The following is a 15,055-nucleotide window of genomic DNA, read 5'->3' on the forward strand; positions in this document are numbered from 1 at the left end:
TTATAGACTTTATAGAAACCCAAACCCGTTTGAAGCATTTATAACAACATGCAGACATTTTATTAACAATAAAGTGTACAATGCCTGAATACACAAATACTTTGATCTCTTAGACCCCCAACTGTAGGAGCCCCGCACGCTGGTGAATATAATTCAAAATTGTTGACACTTGTTCTATTTATTTTCTATCGTTGCGTCTAACAACGTGCAGTCCAAACATGCTGAGTAAAATCAGATAATAAAAACACTTTTTTAAAAAGGTATTTTAATATCTTTTATGTTCTGTTTATCTAAACAAATATTTCATTGTATTTACATCAAAGAAAAACATATTTCTGTTTCAAAAGGAGCTTCTATAATACTATTTAAAGAAAAATAAATTAGCAGCTCGTATCCAAATCATCAAGTTCCACTTTTTATTAAAAAATTAATTTAGTTTTTTTTTGTTCTGGGGGTTTCAGAACCACCATCCTATTCTGAGTCTGTTGTGGACTGAAGTTCTAAATCCAGTGTCCCATTTGAAGTCTGTTGAGGACTGAAGTTCTAGATCCAGTGTCCCATTTGAAGTCTGTTGAGGACTGAAGTTCTAGATCCAGTGTCCCATTTGAAGTCTGTTGAGGACTGAAGTTCTAGATCCAGTGTCCCATTTGAAGTCTGTTGAGGACTGAAGTTCTAGATCCAGTGTCCCATTTGAAGTCTGTTGAGGACTGAAGTTCTAGATCCAGTGTCCCATTTGAAGTCTGTTGAGGACTGAAGTTCTAGATCCAGTGTCCCATTTGAAGTCTGTTGAGGACTGAAGTTCTAGATCCAGTGTCCCACTTAAAGTCTGTTGAGGACTGAAGTTCTAGATCCAGTGTCCCATTTGAAGTCTGTTGAGGACTGAAGTTCTAGATCCAGTGTCCCATTTGAAGTCTGTTGAGGACTGAAGTTCTAGATCCAGTGTCCCACTTGAAGTCTGTTGAGGACTGAAGTTCTAGATCCAGTGTCCCACTTGAAGTCTGTTGAGGACTGAAGTTCTAGATCCAGTGTCCCATTTGAAGTCTGTTGAGGACTGAAGTTCTAGATCCAGTGTCCCATTTGAAGTCTGTTGAGGACTGAAGTTCTAGATCCAGTGTCCCATTTGAAGTCTGTTGAGGACTGAAGTTCTAGATCCAGTGTCCCATTTGAAGTCTGTTGTGGACTGAAGTTCTAGATAGTCTGCTCAAGATTAAAGATCCAGTGTCCCATTTGAAGTCTGTTGAGGACTAAAGATCCAGTGTCCCACCTGGGATTGACCATGGTTTAAAGCTTCGGATCCAGTGTTCTGTTTGGAGACCAAGCTCTAAAAGCACTATCCTGTTTGGTGTTCGTATTGGAACAGAGCTCCAGATAGATCCAGTAAGCCATAATTAAAGGACTAAAGCCTTGACCAGACAGTAGGAGTAACTGTTGCTCTGTCAAGACACTGTTGCTATTCTCTATAAGGCACTGATGTTTCCTTTGGTTAGTAGGAGCCTCTTTATGACTAGTTTCCTCGTGACTAGTTTCCTGACCTTAACTGAGGCTTAGCTAGCTGTCGCCAGTCCCTTTTGTCCCTAAACTACATAAACACTGTTCCAAGTTCCCGTCATTTTGAAGTAATGGCTCTCACTGTGGTTAGGTGGAGTCTTAGAGCGACCTCAGAGTGGCTGTTCAATAAATTCAGTTAAATTAAAAGCCATATTGATTGAATGTGATCATAAGGATGTTAAATTAGTTCCTTTGTTTAGTTTTTGCTCAAGTTCCTGTTGTTATATCATAATTTGTTCGAAATTTGCAATCAGGAATGAAGAAATCGTTTTTTTTTTCTCCTCACACTACTGTACTTATCATCTCAATTAATCAATAAACATTTTACAAGCGTATTTATATACAACAACAGCCCAGATGAAAAGGACGTCCATTGGAGAGGGTAAATCCATTAATAATGAAGAGATTCTTTACCCGTATTTGGAGTTTCTTTAAAAACAATAACAATAAAATACAATAAAAATCAGCCACTGTGACTAGCTAGCTAGACAGTCGGTCTAAAAACCATCAAGGTTGCTTAGCAACACTAACATTAATTATCTCTTGTAAGAACAAGCTCTGAACGTCATTAGCAGTTCTAAAACGAGGCCTGGACCGATCAGATGTAGAAGTAACTATCCGAGGAGCTGCTCTTGGCTCTTTCAGTGTCTGTAGATGTCAAGACTGTAGGTGCGGGTGAACGTTCTCCATTGTTCGGTGTCTCAGCGTCCACTAACTGCTCGCCGTCGCTCAGGCACAAGCCGCACGCCCCGCTCTCACCAGCAGGGGCCGCCTTCACCTGTGACGTATCTTGTTCATCTTTCTTCTCCACGACGCCTTTCTCGATCTCATGGTGAAGATCGTCGTTGAGCTGCTTCCACTCGCGGTATTTCATGGGGGTCAGATCTGATTCTTCCAGAAGTTTGTTGATGAGTTGAAGCTCCGCCTCTTTCGCCTGGAAGACACATACCAGTCAATGTTAAAATCAAACTATTATCCTATTTTACTAACTTTAATTTAGCTACTGGGGACCTCTATCACATCCGAGGGGGGTATATTCGCCTGTCCACTGACCCCTTATTATAGGGCAAGCTGTAGCCTAGTGGTTAAGGCACAGGACTAGTAATCCAAAGGTTGCTGGTTCAAGCCTTACCACTGCTAGGTTGCGGCTGTTGGGTCCTTGAGCAAGGCCCTTAACCCTCAGTTGCTCAGACTGTATACTGTAACTGTAATGTAAGTCGCTTTGGATAAAGGCGTCTGCTAAATGCTGAAAATGTAAATGTAAATTACATTTACATTTTCAGCATTTAGCAGACGCTTTTCATCCAAAGCGACTTACAGTACTGTGACTGTTGTCTACGCAACTGAGGGTTAAGGGCCTTGCTCAAGGGCCCAACAGTGGCAACCTGGCAGTGGTGAGGCTTGAACTATTTACTAGAATTTTATATTTGGCCTTTAGTTTGTATTTCTCCGCCAATCAAGCCAGTGCCTTGACCAGACAATAGGAGTCGCTGTTGCTATTCTGTCTCCCCTACCTCAGGCCCAGCCAGGTCAGTAGCACATTGAGTCTTGGTGGTGACTGGCTAATGTATTGAACTGCTGCACCCGAGTGCCTCTAAGTGAATTTATATGCAAATATAATTAATTTAGTTAATAAATTAGATCATTTTAGACAGGTTGCAGGCACATACTGCAGCTGCACTTTCAAATAAATATTTTTCAAATAATTTAGATTATGATTCTTTACCATCTTATTCAGGTTATGTAAATATATACAGTGTATGCGTCTCACCTTGAGTGTGCTCTGGAGTGCTCGGAGCGTGTGGATCTTTTCATTGATGACCGGGTTTTTGTTTCGTCGGATGAAGGACCGGCGAAGCTGGTCGTGTGTGGTGGGCTGGTTCTGACCGATCAGAGATACGCCTCCCTCCTTCAACTTGTTGAACAGCTCCCCCATCTCATCCACAGTTCCTGAGAGGTGGACAGATGGACACGATCAATCATAATCCAAATAATTTTTTGCCTCTCTGACCATCACTGGCACGCTGTGCTCGAAAAGTGGCAGACAAATTCTCAAAGGAAGTTTGTTGCAAATCACATGGACAAAGACAAAGCACAAGCAGTGGCTTATTGATCAGCCTCTATGCCTACAATCATTAAAACAGGCTTGACTGAACTCGACTTGTAATTAACTACGGGGGAAATACTTTGTATTTCATGCTTACAAGTGGTCATTCCCAATAGGACTTTCCTAATTAAGATCTATACAGAGCTTTGTAGGCTTGTTTATTTATTCCTGTTACAGGTCAAACTAACTAAACTTAGAGATAACTCAGTGCTCAAAGAAGTCACTGGCTTTAGTCAGTAATGACATGACTGGCTTTAGTCAGTCATCACTAATGAGAAATTTGGGGGCTATGCTGCAAAATTAAACAACATTATATGAGTTTAATGCACCAGCAAATGAATAACTAAAGTTCCCACATTCATAACTTTGACCCAGCAGATTTTGTCATTCACAGCAGCGGTCCCCAACCACCGGGCGTCCGTGGGTCATTCAAACGGGCCACACAGACAGATTAAAAAAAAAACGGATTCTCTTTTAATAATATCCGTCTGATCCTCTTGAGGCGTTTGACACATGATACCAAACAATTAAGCCCACAAGCAAACTAAACTGCTAAAATGTGGGCGCGCCTTGCTGCAGCGAAAAAAAAGCTTAAGGTTCCCACTGACGTTCCATCATTGGTGAGTAGTATTGTTATGCACTCGTTATTTTAAATCCTCCTGCCCCGGCGGGTCTTATATTAAACCAGTCCGTGGTGCAAAAAAGGTTAGGGACCGCTGATTTACAGAAGGCCTGTAATAAATGAAGGGCAGATTTTTGTACTTAAAGTGTGTTATTTGTTCTTTCTACCTGTTTTACACATGTGCTGCACTTCACAACAAAATAATTTCCCTTCAAGAATTACCAGGTTTATCTTATCTAATGCGCTTGCATGAGATTTCCGCCAAACAGCCTTCAGACACCTAATAATGTTTTGTCTGGGTTTTGCTATGTTGATATACAGGATCTTTAAAAAGAAAAAAAAAATCAAACATCATGTACAAAACCCTGGTGTTGTCCTGGATAACCAGCTGACCTTCTCTCCTCATGTAGCCAACATGACAAGATCGTGCTGGTTCCTCCTCTACAACATCAAGAAGATTCGGCCATTTCACTCAGATTCTAGTAGTCACTGGTAATCTCACAGTTGGACTACTGCAACTCCCTTTCTGACAGGTGCTCCCATGTCCACTATTAAACCCTTGCAATTCACCCAAAATGCAGCTGCTCGCCTGGTTTTTAACCAACCTAAACACTGCCACATCACCTCACTGCTGCGTTCTCTTCACTGGCTTCCTGTAGCTGCTGGTGCACTGATGCTCGCCTACATAGCCAAAAATGGACCAGCACCAAGCTACCATGCAACCTCCGAGCCACTAGCCTCGCTCGACTTGATCCAAGTGGTGGAACAAACTTCCCTTGTCTGTCCGAACATCTGAGTCTCTCGCTGTCTTCAAAATTAAACGTCTTCACGATTAAAAACCTTCATCACCTCTTTACTAAGCACTTAGGTTGACATGCACCTACTTATGCTCTTATTTATCTCTTGCATATAAAAACACCTTTGATTCTAACAGGGTTTTCAGGAGATTTGTATCCTTGTACTGTTGTCTTTTTAAACTAGAGTAAGGTAATGTTCACTACGGAAGCACTTTTCTAAGTGTAATGTTAATGTAAATGTAAACATCACTTGATAATCAAAAAGAAACTTAAAAGCAGGAGCTTGAGCTCACATTTGAACATGTGCCTGGGTATAATTACACTCCCAAAATAAATACTTATACTTATATAACTCATTTAACTCCGACCTAGTGAAAATAGAACAGATCTGACGCTTTACAGTTTGTACCTGTAGCTTTAGCACCACCTGCTGGTGAAGTGGTGACTGCGCCTCCTCCTGCTAGTTTGGTTTTTCTGCCCAGAGTTCGGGGAAGCGTATTAAACTGGGATTTCTACCACAAAAATATAAAACGAATTCAAATAAAAGTATATTCCAAGCATACATGACACCACAACATCACTGTCTGTAGTAAAAATAAAACTACTTGCACTTTAATCAAACAATAATACTGATATATATCATTAGCAAGCACAGCTACACACAATACTATACATATACACGCATTAAATAAACGCTAATACTGTTAACTACGTTACACATGCATTGCTAAAATAATTAACACTTTAATAACACTTCAAATATAACATAAAGATATTAACATTAGTTGAATATGCCTGTGAATACTGTTCACAATGGCCCATTTTCACCAAAAAAATGTGCTAGAGCCTATCCCAGCTTTTCAATGGGTGCAAGGCACACAGTAATACCCTGGACGGGGTGCCAGTCCATCGCAGGGCAGATACAAATAAATACACACACACACATTCACCTATAGGGTAATTCAGTGTCTCCAAACAACCTGACTGCATGTTTTTAGACCATGGGAGGAAACCGGAGCTCCCGGAGGAAACCCACACAGACACGGGGAGAACATGCAAACTCCGCACAAAAAGGACCCAGACCGCCTGGGGATTGAACCCAGGACCTTCTTGCTGTGAGGCGACAGTGCTACCCACCGAGCCACCATTGGGTCTCTGCTCTTCTTTGTAAGTGAGCATAAAATATCATGAACCTTTGTGTGTGTGTGTGTTTGGGGTTGGATCCGTACCGTTGACCCTTTCTTCTTTACTAGACGTGGTGAGTCTGATCCATCTTCTTCTGATTCAGTCTCGCTGTAGCACTCTGTCAATACAAACATCATCGTGTTTTATTTACAATTAACAAAATTCACCATCTAGTCATGTGTAATTAAAGCTGTAGTTTAAAACTTGGGTTTGAGTCCATCCTAGCTAAGCATGTCTAAGGGAGGTTAAGTATGTCGTGAGATTCACTGTAGGACCCCACCTTCCTGAGGGAGGATGTCCAAATTGCCAATAAACACCACAAATACCCCTGTTTTGTTCAGGTGTTTGGCCACACCCACTTCTAACAGGTGTACAAAATAATTATATAAAATGAATTATATGCTTTTAACTCTGGTTTGACAGGTTTGGTGTTAAGGGACTCCACTGGCCTACACTGAACCCTGATCTCATCCCCACCTTTTGGATGAACTGGAACTCTTGAACTTTTGAAAAGCCTTATATAGCCTTGTATATAGTCCTCACAGATCCCCAACAAGGTCACGTTCAGGTGTCCACATACTTTCGACCATATAGTGCATCAGTTCTCAAGTTAGAAAGGAACATGAGTGTATAAATGGTTGGATTTTACTCACCTGTCTCATTATCTGCTGGGTTCTGTTGGTACTTTTTATATTTCTGAATGGCTGTAATCAGACAGTTGATCCACCTGTTCCACAAAATCAAATCAATCAGGGATCAATCAGTTCACACTAGATCCTCTTAATGTAAAAAAGCTCTGTTTTAAATTGGGAGCATTTAGCAGACACCTTTTATCCAAAACGACTTACAATTATCACTGAATACAATGCAAGCAATTGAGAGTTGAGGATCTTGTTCAGGGGCCCAACAATCGAAAGGTTGGAGTTTGAATCCCAGCTATGCCATTCAACCATTGTTGAGCCCTCGAGCAAGGTCCTTAACCCTGTCTCTTCGGGAGGGGGGGGTGCGTACAATGGCTGACCCTGCACTCTGACCCCAGCTTCCAAAACAAGCTGGGATATGTGGAAAAATAATTTTGTTGTACTGTACACCTGTATATGTAGTGTATATATCAGGGGTGCCCATACTTCCGTGGCTTGAGATCTACTATTTCAGTCGACAGGTCATCATGATCTACTTTTTAAAAAGTTTGGCCTCATCATGTTTCCAAAACCCTCTGAAGCTTTTTTAAAATGCGTTCAGCTGCCTGGATTAATACTCAACTTTACAGGGCAAAAAAAGTGCAAAAACCATTTAGAAAACTAACAGCAAAAGATGAAGAGCTGAAGGTGTTTACAGATCCTTTTCACACTTACTTGCTCATGTCAGTAACGTTGTCGGCGGCGAAGAAGAAGTTTTGGAAACGTGGATGAGACATTTGGAACACGCTGGAGAGGAAAAGGAAATCAAAAGCATCTAGTTCAGTTAAAAAAGGATTTAACCTCTTTATGTTAGTTAATTCATGCCTGTTTCATTTAGTTTTCATTTGTTATGACTATTTTATCCTGGTCAGGGTCTCTGTGGGTTTGGTTTCCCTAGAATCAGTGGGCACAATGCAGTAACACACACCGAACAGGACACCAATCCTCCACACACATATGTAATATCCTGTATATAATTTATTATATGTGTGGTGCATATATCCTGATCCCCACACACATGTAATATATATGTGACACTTGCATTGCACCACACATACATGTAAAATATATTACATGGTATATGTGTGGTGCATATATGCTGGTCAGAGTTGGGGTCTGATTCATGGGGCGAAAGCTAGAAAACACCATGGACAGGGCACACACACTTAGGGCAAATATATTAGCTCTAATTGGCCTGAATGCATTGGGAGAGGAAACCGGAGCACCCAGACAAAATCCACACTGACACAGGGAGAACATGCAAACTTCACACAGCAAGGATTCTGTCTACCCGGGTGGGAAATCGAACTGGCGCTACCCATTGCACCACCATGCCCTATATGCACCTGAAGTATATTAAATAACATTAAAAGTGGTTAAATGTGTGTGTTTGTGTGTGGGCGCATACAGTGACTTACTACTTCCTCTTGTGTTCTCCGGCACTCTCGATGCTGTAGCTACCGATCTTCACCATCCCAACAGCTTTTTCCTCCTATAGACACACAAACTTGAGAACTTCAGCATCACACAAACACAACCTGATAAAACACAGTCGTTTATGGAGTCGTCTGGATTTGTGTGGGTACTGACCTGTTGGCCCATGTACCAGTAGATGGTCACACCCTTCAGGACGAACCAGAACCGCTGCCATTTCTGTGTCATGAACACACTCATCTCCTTCCTCTTCTTCCATAACCATCCGTCACAGTCCGGCCGACCCAGCTCACGACACGAGACTCTTCTGCGACTCATCGCCGTCTGTTTACCTGTCAGGTAGACAAGCTAAGTATGAGAACACACCTCCTAATTCTTGAGTTTAGAGGGTTCAGCCACAGCTACTGCTATCGGCTTTATAACATATTATTTTTCATTTCAATTTTATATGTTGTACCAATGCTTCAAGTGTTCCAATTCTTGGTCGGGGGATTGTGCTAGCACACCAGCAAAACTCAGCACTGCTACTGGTCGGCTGGGCGCCCCCCTAGTGAGCACAATTGGCAGTGCCAGCAGTAGACAAAATTGGCCAATGAGTTTGGCGGGTGGGAAAAGACGGGACCAAAAAGTAGGTGGGGTCTTAGACGCTGTGCAAGGACCCTGGTTAGTAGCCAGAGTCTTTATGAACTACACAATTAAAACCATTTATTTTATTTAACATAATTGGTTTTACACACCTGCTGGCAAAAGGTGTGGCTTAAAGAACGAACGAGGGGTGTCCACATACTTTTGCTCATATGGTTTACTTCTATTTATCTTTGTAACTTGCTCAAAAATTCCTGTGATGTCATACCTTTGAAGCTGGCCTTTTTCTCCGTTTCTTTCTGTAGGGGGCGACACAGAGAAATACATTTTAAACCCTTTGGTTTGGGACGGGTACTGGCACACGTGGATTAAAATACAATATGTTACTCACCACGCTGGCCCCCATGTCAGGCCAGGATCCTACTCTGGTCCTGTTGGAGTCCAGAGCGAGGGGTGATGGACTCCTGCGCTCAACTCCAGAATCTAAACCTAGAAAACATAATGACTGTTACAATTCTGGTATTTAGCGGATGCTTTTATCCAAAGCAACTTACATAGCAGTTACAGTATACATTCTGAGCAATTAAGGGTTAAGAGCTTTGTTTAAGGGCCCAACAGTGGCAACCTGGCAGTGGTGGGGTTTGAACCAGCAACCTTTCAATTACTAGCCCAGTTTTTTTTTACGTCAATAAATTAAAAAAAAATACACACTAGGGCGCCAAGGTGGCACAGTGGGATATTCTGAACTCCTCGGTTCGAGTCTCAGCTCTGCCACCAGTCGGCTGGCCGGTATCTAGCAAGCAAAATTGGCAGTGCGTATGACCGGACTATGTGGATGGACCCTGGTTAGCAGATAGAGGCACCTGCGCAGAAAGCATGGGTGAAAAGAAGGGGTCCGTGAGAAGCAATATACCCTCCTCGAATGCAATCAGGGATCCACAGCAGCGGAAGACACATTGACTACGCACAATTGGGAGAGAAAGGGGAGAAAATACACACCAAACAATCAAGCATCTCGCTTTCTTGTTGCTAGGAGACAATAACAAGCATGGCAGTGCCACAGAAATGCAGTTATTGTTGTATCATATCTTTTATAATCAATTCTTTATTCATTTCCCAATCCAGTTGTGTCTAATAGGAGCTTATCTCTCTCTCATCACTGCTGCCACCCCCAGCCCCGAACGAGCAGGGCCGAGGCCGTCTCGAGTCTTCTGGCCAAACTTTAATCAGACATACAGTGTATCACAAAAGTGAGTACACCCCTCACATTTCTGCAGATATTTAAGTATATCTTTTCATGGGACAACACTGACAAAATGACACTTTGACACAATGAAAAGTAGTCTGTGTGCAGCTTATATAACAGTGTAAATTTATTCTTTCCTCAAAATAACTCAATATACAGCCATTAATGTCTAAACCACCGGCAACAAAAGTGAGTACACCCCTTAGTGAAAGTTCCTGAAGTGTCAATATTTTGTGTGGCCATCATTATTTCCCAGAACTGCCTTAACTCTCCTGGGCATGGAGTTTGCCAGAGCTTCACAGGTTGCCACTGGAATGCTTTTCCACTCCTCCATGACGACATCACGGAGCTGGCGGATATTCGAGACTTTGCGCTCCTCCACCTTCCGCTTGAGGATGCCCCAAAGATGTTCTATTGGGTTTAGGTCTGGAGACATGCTTGGCCAGTCCATCACCTTTACCCTCAGCCTCTTCAATAAAGCAGTGGTCGTCTTAGAGGTGTGTTTGGGGTCATTATCATGCTGGAACACTGCCCTGCGACCCAGTTTCCGGAGGGAGGGGATCATGCTCTGCTTCAGTATTTCACAGTACATATTGGAGTTCATTTGTCCCTCAATGAAATGTAACTCCCCAACACCTGCTGCACTCATGCAGCCCCAGACCATGGCATTCCCACCACCATGCTTGACTGTAGACATGACACACTTATCTTTGTACTCCTCACCTGATTGCCGCCACACATGCTTGAGACCATCTGAACCAAACAAATTAATCTTGGTCTCATCAGACCATAGGACATGGTTCCAGTAATCCATGTCCTTTGTTGACATGTCTTCAGCAAACTGTTTGCGGGCTTTCTTGTGTAGAGACTTCAGAAGAGGCTTCCTTCTGGGGTGACAGCCATGCAGACCAATTTGATGTAGTGTGCGGCGTATGGTCTGAGCACTGACAGGCTGACCCCCCACCTTTTCAATCTTTGCAGCAATGCTGACAGCACTCCTGCGCCTATCTTTCAAAGACAGCAGTTGGATGTGACGCTGAGCACGTGCACTCAGCTTCTTTGGACGACCAACGCGAGGTCTGTTCTGAGTGGACCCTGCTCTTTTAAAATGCTGGATGACCTTGGCCACTGTGCTGCAGCTCAGTTTCAGGGTGTTGGCAATCTTCTTGTAGCCTTGGCCATCTTCATGTAGCGCAACAATTCATCTTTTAAGATCCTCAGAGAGTTCTTTGCCATGAGGTGCCATGTTGGAACTTTCAGTGACCAGTATGAGAGAGTGTGAGAGCTGTACTACTAAATTGAACACACCTGCTCCCTATGCACACCTGAGACCTAGTAACACTAACAAATCACATGATATTTTGGAGGGAAAATGACAAGCAGTGCTCAATTTGGACATTTAGGGGTGTAGTCTCTTAGGGGTGTACTCACTTTTGTTGCCGGTGGTTTAGACATTAATGGCTGTATATTGAGTTATTTTGAGGGAAGAATAAACTTACACTGTTATATAAGCTGCACACAGACTACTTTTCATTGTGTCAAAGTGTCATTTTGTCAGTGTTGTCCCATGAAAAGATATACTTAAATATCTGCAGAAATGTGAGGGGTGTACTCACTTTTGTGATACACTGTAACTGGCTGTGTCTGGCTGAGTGCAGGCCAGATGAGGTACAACCTACTGAGGATACAGAGAGAGGACAGCGTGGTCCACCATAGCTTCACTTAACTCTGAAGAGACCTGCTGTGTAACCTGCTCAGCCCTCCACCGCCAAAGTGGCTTAAGTGCAACAGACAGGGGTCCCCAGAGTGCAAGGATACTAAACAAAAAACCTTGTGTGTTGTGTATGTGTGTTGCTGGACCCTCACCTGCCCCGAGTTTGTGCGTATGGCTCTGATTTCCATCAAGGCTGTGATCACTCAACAGTTCTGAATCCTCCGGTCCGGTCAGGTGCCCATCGTCTGGGGACAGCACAGCAGCTCTGAAACACACACACACTTTATTGATGTGTACCTTGACGAGCTAGAACATTAGGACCACCAGCCTGATGCTGTCAAAACGGCTCTGATCCACCGTGGATTTTAGACAAGGTCATTATAAGCAGGTCATTCAGCTTCTGTATGTTGCAAGTTGATCGTCCTACAGCAAACCCTGGGTCGCACCCTTAGGTGGGTTCGCGAGCCGAAAAATTGGGTAGCAGAGAAAAATAATAATTAAATAAACTTGTACGTGACACCTCCTTGTGGCGGCTTTATGTTACATCTTGTAAATCACCGTGAGACCAGATTGTAAGATAGGAGTGAGCTGACCAATCAGACCTCCTCAGCCTCTTTCTTTACTTATTAATGGCAGATAAAAAGCTGCAGGCGATCTCACCTGAACGAGTAGGATCGGACAGACGTCTGCCCCCGTCTGCTTCCTTCTTTTTCCTCCTCGTCTTCGTCCTCCTTCTGCAGATGAGAGAAACAACAAGGGGTTTGATGTGGACCGGTCATCTATGCCAAACGATCCACGGACAAGACATTATCAGTCTGTGAGTGAGTGCGACGATGTGTGAGCAGTCAGGGTGTGAGTGTATCTTTAAAGCGGTCATGTGACAGCACTGTGATCCCCTTAAGGCCCCTCAAATCAGAGAGATCCCCGCACACACAGATTCACGTAAAACCAAAATCACATGATTCAGCTCTGACATCATCAGGGTTACACTTTCTTATATGTAGAATGTGTGTGTGTGTGTGTGTGTGTGTGTGTGTGTGTGCTCTTAACAGGAAGACATTGTCTTAACACCAACCACTCCCTCAAGACAGAAAACAAACTGCACACATAATCACCAAGGCTTCCACTGCCTGGATACATACACAAGCACAACTGGTGGGTCTTGAGAAAGTACCACACGTGACAGCGAGGTTTTGGAACTCACTTCAGAGGAGATAGACAGTTTCGGCTTGTCGTTTGGTTTATCGGGAGCAGATAAGGCAGGAATGCGTCTCAGCAGCAACGTAACACCTTCTGGGTTCTCCTGAAGTTTCTCTACCAGCTTCTTCCTGCTCCAGCCCACCTGAATCACAGAGCAGTTAAAGCAATAGATTTACTACAGCTACAACCATGCCAGAGAAATAAAACTAGGAAATCTTTTAGATTGCAGTATGCAAGTGATCGTTAGGGCGCAAAGTGCGAATATGATACGAATCTGCATTTGTGTGGAATAACCGTCAGATCCAGTCTGAAAGCTCCACTTGTATCTGTGTTTATCTGGATTTTCCTCCCTGTTGCACTTTTAAACTTGTGTTACAGCTCGAAATTGTGAGAAATTGTGAGAATCAGAATCTAAATCTCTCTTAATTATTACTGCTCATAAGTTCTCTCCACTAATGAAATTCCTCGTGTGTTATTTTAGTACAATAAGTCACATTAAGCTTTGTTCATACGGCCTGAGTTGCTTTTATTAAGTCATATCAAACAGTTCGTCTAACTGGAGGCGCTTTGAAAAGGTCAGCGGCAAACTGACGCCGCACTCCAGTACAGCCATTTCTCATGTGAATGCACCCTAAGAATCACAAGTATTAAATAGATAATTAAACTATTATTATACATAAATGAACAGTAATCTTACCACGACCTGGTCATTGACCTGAATGACCTCGTCTCCTGCCAAGATCTTCTCTGCGCACTGAGCTGGGCACTAAGTGTAAAGACAAAAAACGAAGCAAACCGTGCTGATCAGTTTACATTAAACTGAACCGACAAAATCAGATCTGATACAATTATACGTCATTTTCTATATCTGTAATAGAAATCAGGATTTGAGGATATGACACCATAAAAGTAGTCGTCCCTGCCCTGCAGTTTCAAATCTTACTTCCCTAACCTATTTAAATTCTTCTGAATAGTTGTTACTACTTAAAGTAAGATTTATTACAGTATGTACAGTGCAATACAAAAAGCTGCTTCGTTCTCATACAATGCTGTTTAATAATGTTGCTTGAAGTGGTTGCCAGGTCCCTATTTATTAAATTAATTAAGTATATTTGTACGTGTGGTCATTCGGCTTCTTATAAATATTAGATTCATTTGTATAGAGATTATATCACGGATGTCCAAACTACAGCCCGCAGGAAGTGGGTATGTTTAATTTAAAGAAGTATAATAATCTTCCCGTTAGGATTCTAAACTGGAGAGTGAAATCGGCGAGAGCGTAGTTTACACCAGGGTTTTTTTCAAGCAAGCCACATTTCATTCATGATTTTTACCGTGACCCAGGAAGCACATCAAATTTATCAAAACGAAGCACAAAATGAAATGTTCTTGATAATAAAAATGGTGGCAATCTGGTCCCACTGTGGTTTACAAGGTGTAACATAAAGCCTCCGCATGCAGGCGTTTTTTTGTTCAAATGTTTTTACTCCATCTGGCCCCCAACAAGAAACGTTTGGACACCCTTGCATTATATAATAACCCATTACTACACAATATTTCAAATAATTGGACACCCCTAGCATTCATTATTTGGGTGTTTCAGCCACACACTGCTAACAGGAGTATAAAATCAATTATATGCTTTTAACAATGTGAATAAATAAAGTTTGAGGAGTTTGATCTGGAGAAGCAGACCGGTCGCCTGCACAAAGCCCTGAAGTTTAACCCATCAATCACCTTTGGGATGACCAAACGGCCACAAATAATTTCAGCAAATAAATAAATAAAAGAAAATGGTACCTCAGCAGCTGTTCCAGAGATGTAGTGATGGCTCGAAGTTGTGGAGGTGATCTCAATACCCTAAAAATAAAACAAGAATCACATCATTCACATGATTACCCCATGATCAGAAGTTAGACCCAAAACCCTTGTCGTAT

At 42.5% G+C, this 15,055-nt stretch overlaps 1 protein-coding gene across 1 annotated transcript in view; it reads right to left on the bottom strand.

Annotated features, from left to right (window-relative positions):
- Window positions 1-37: 37 nt before the first annotated feature.
- Window positions 38-15,055, bottom strand: part of cnksr1 (connector enhancer of kinase suppressor of Ras 1) — a 28,520-nt gene continuing 13,502 nt past the window's right edge. Inside the window, exons 7-21 of the mRNA XM_063007800.1 lie at window positions 14,919-14,978; window positions 13,816-13,884; window positions 13,123-13,260; window positions 12,579-12,652; window positions 12,071-12,183; window positions 9,350-9,447; window positions 9,227-9,257; window positions 8,530-8,705; window positions 8,358-8,431; window positions 7,615-7,686; window positions 6,913-6,986; window positions 6,304-6,377; window positions 5,484-5,586; window positions 3,320-3,498; window positions 38-2,482 (exon numbers count right to left, since the gene is read on the bottom strand). Of these exons, the coding sequence (XP_062863870.1) occupies window positions 2,147-2,482; window positions 3,320-3,498; window positions 5,484-5,586; window positions 6,304-6,377; window positions 6,913-6,986; window positions 7,615-7,686; window positions 8,358-8,431; window positions 8,530-8,705; window positions 9,227-9,257; window positions 9,350-9,447; window positions 12,071-12,183; window positions 12,579-12,652; window positions 13,123-13,260; window positions 13,816-13,884; window positions 14,919-14,978 (1,671 nt within the window). The 3' untranslated portion in view covers window positions 38-2,146. The remainder of the gene's footprint in view (window positions 2,483-3,319; window positions 3,499-5,483; window positions 5,587-6,303; window positions 6,378-6,912; window positions 6,987-7,614; window positions 7,687-8,357; window positions 8,432-8,529; window positions 8,706-9,226; window positions 9,258-9,349; window positions 9,448-12,070; window positions 12,184-12,578; window positions 12,653-13,122; window positions 13,261-13,815; window positions 13,885-14,918; window positions 14,979-15,055) is intronic.

The sequence above is a fragment of the Trichomycterus rosablanca genome, chromosome 13, assembly GCF_030014385.1.
Source record: "Trichomycterus rosablanca isolate fTriRos1 chromosome 13, fTriRos1.hap1, whole genome shotgun sequence".
NCBI classification, from domain to species: Eukaryota; Metazoa; Chordata; class Actinopteri; order Siluriformes; family Trichomycteridae; genus Trichomycterus; species Trichomycterus rosablanca.